The sequence below is a fragment of the Cavia porcellus genome, unplaced genomic scaffold (assembly GCF_034190915.1).
Source record: "Cavia porcellus strain 051 isolate PalLab524CR breed Dunkin Hartley unplaced genomic scaffold, mCavPor4.1 scaffold_26, whole genome shotgun sequence".
Classification (NCBI taxonomy): domain Eukaryota; kingdom Metazoa; phylum Chordata; class Mammalia; order Rodentia; family Caviidae; genus Cavia; species Cavia porcellus.
This window is the reverse complement of record NW_026947509.1, coordinates 23,509,090-23,511,845: the sequence shown is the minus strand read 5'-3', so window position 1 is coordinate 23,511,845 and position 2,756 is coordinate 23,509,090. Positions and strand designations below refer to the sequence as shown.

General features: G+C 39.7%; 1 gene segment (V, D, J or C); it reads left to right on the top strand.

Moving 5' to 3' along the window:
* The first annotated feature begins 881 nt into the window (after window positions 1–881).
* On the top strand, window positions 882–1,836 carry LOC111758131 (T cell receptor alpha variable 4-like). The segment is given in 2 exon segments: window positions 882–1,042; window positions 1,541–1,836. Coding segments are annotated over 2 exon segments (336 nt in total).
* Window positions 1,837–2,756: the final 920 nt, after the last annotated feature.

Genomic DNA, 2,756 nt, shown 5'->3' with positions numbered 1-2,756 from the left:
TATACCCTTTTTGAACTTAAATTGTTTTCAGTTGATGCATTACCATGATAAAATATACCCTATATAGAGACCCTGTGATGCTTTGATACAGGAATAAATAGTGTGATATTTAATTAAATCAAAGTAAACATATTCCTCTTTAAACATTTATTATTTCTTTATGGTGAAAATATTCAAAATCTTTTCCTTTAGCTTTCTAAAATGTATTCTGTGCGTATTTTTTAGTTTCACATAAGTATTTGCCTGTTGTTAGTTTATGTTTGTGATGCATAATGAATACATAGTCATAGTGAGGGCTTGCTGCATATGCATGTTGCATCCTGAATCTTTTTACTTTTCTTCTCCTCTCTTCGTTTCTGTCTCCCATATCCCATATCTCTTTCCCATCTCCACAGGGTCTCTGTGTTTCTTATCATTTCTCTTTTATTTTGCTCTTTAAATTATTTATACTTTCTCATAGAAGTCAAACCACATGACATTTAATTGTCAGTGTCTGATTAATTTAACTCAGAATTATGGTCTCAAGATACATGCATTTTCCTATAAATGACTCAAATTTATCCTTCTCTCTATTTGAGATATGTATACATCAATCAATCAATCAATCAATCTGTATATTTATGTATGTATATACCTTTATATCTTTGTCTATCTATCTATCTATCTATCTATCTATCTATCTATTTTTCTACCTGCCATCTGCCAAATGTCTAAGTGGTTAGACCTCAGAAAAGATCTCAAATGAAATATGGGCACCCGGGCCCTTTTACTGGCAAATTTCAGCCCCTGTTTCACCTGGGCAGCAGCTGAGTCTTGCAGGGAAGCTGCACTCTGCTGCTCTGCTGCCTGGTGGGTGGTGCTCTCCTAGGGACAGCCCCAGCTGACAGCTGCTAGAGTGAGCCAGGGCAGTGGCTGCCATGCTTTGTCCCTGGTTCCCTTTTCAGATCAGGGCTGGGATCAGTGAAACAGCATAGAACTTCAACCCTGGTATTTGCCTAAAATATGGAGCAGATGGTAAGAGTGACTGTGCTCCTGATCCTGGGTAAGTTATTTTGGACTAAGTGGAATTTGGATCTGAATGTAAGGATGTTGAACAGAAGTGTTTATTCTGTCCTGCTTCCGATTGCTTACCCATCTTGTTTGTCCAAGATGTTGAGGGAAAGCTTGGAGTCCTATTTTTCTCCTCGCAGCTTCTAAGTCTTTATATGAGAGCTGTTTCAGGCCAGTAAAGTTACTCTGGACTACTGATCCATGGGTTCACTCACGGGAGGGAGAAAGCAAGCTCCTTACTCTGTGTAGGTAACCCTGAGCCCTCCTGGAATAAATATAAAGTATGTTTCTATACTGGAGCACAAATAAGAAGTAAACCGTGTGTGTGTGTGTGTGTGTGTGTGTGTGTGTGTGTGTGTGTGTGTGTGTGATGGGGAAATCACTGGTTGGGTGGATTCAACTGTGAGAGAGAAACACTGGGAAGGGGAGTAGGGGGCTTTTAATCCACCTCATTCCAGCACAGGCACCAGCATTGTGTTTATTCCCACAGGTACTGGCAGCCTTGCTAAGACCACACAGCCCTTCTCCATGGACTCCTACGAGGGACAAGAGGTGAACTTGTCCTGTACCCACCCCGACATTGCTACAAGTGAATACATCTTCTGGTACCGACAAGTCCACCACCAGGGACCACAATTTATTATTCAAGGGTATAAGACAGACGTGGCCAATGAAGTGGCATCTCTGTTTATCCCTAAAGACAGGAAGTCCAACACCCTGAGCCTGCCCCGGGTTGCTCTGAGAGACACTGCTGTGTACTACTGCATCGTGGCTGAGGCACAGTGAGACATCTGGCCCTGCACCTGTGCAGTATCCCTCTGTTGGGTGACAGTCATGCCTGGGAAGAAGCCCTAACACAGGGCTTTCTGAAACATTCTTTTTCCATTTTTTGAGAGTGTTTGTAAAATAATTCTTATACTATTTAAACTTTCCTGTTATTTATTTTTAAATAGATATTTCACTTACATGAAAAATGGCAAAAGTATCATAAAATTAAGAAGTATAGTGCAGTGTGTTTATTCCACCATTGTCCCTTAACACTCTCCTATGCTAAATGAGAGAATTAGTGGTTTTTACACACTTTCTCTTTATTGTGCTGGTGTGCCTCCTTTTACATAGACACACATCCATGCACACCTACATGTACTTCATATCCACTCCACACACAATGAAAAATATATATTCTTAGATTTTGAAAAATTTTGCCTGTCACATTATTATTTATTATACACAAATTTTGAACATTTCTGCGGCCATTTTCAAGCATCTACAAATTGGATTTCATGTGTCCTCTTAGATTTCTCTGCTGCTTGTCTTTCTCTGTCCTTCTGTCTCACTGCCCATTTGTGGATGATGTGGAAGGGGTGATGGTAGAGGAGACTGGATTCTGATTATGATGGGTTAACTAATGGCCAGCTTGTAACACAGAGCTGAATCAATGTGATGCTGGGTGTGGAAGGCCCACCTGGGAATTGTTGGCAACAGCATGAAAAGAGAACTGGAGAGAAAGTTGGTGCACTGTTGATTTTCCTGGAGAAGGTTGTTGTGCTGGTTTTCTTTTTTTCTCTTTTTTATTTAAGAAAGAAAGAAAAAAACAAAATAGAAAAGAAGGATGTGATAATACAGAATTCAACCAAAGATTAAAGAATTGATAGTTGATACATTACCTGTTATCATCTTAGAAATAATTGCTCAAATTACAAAAT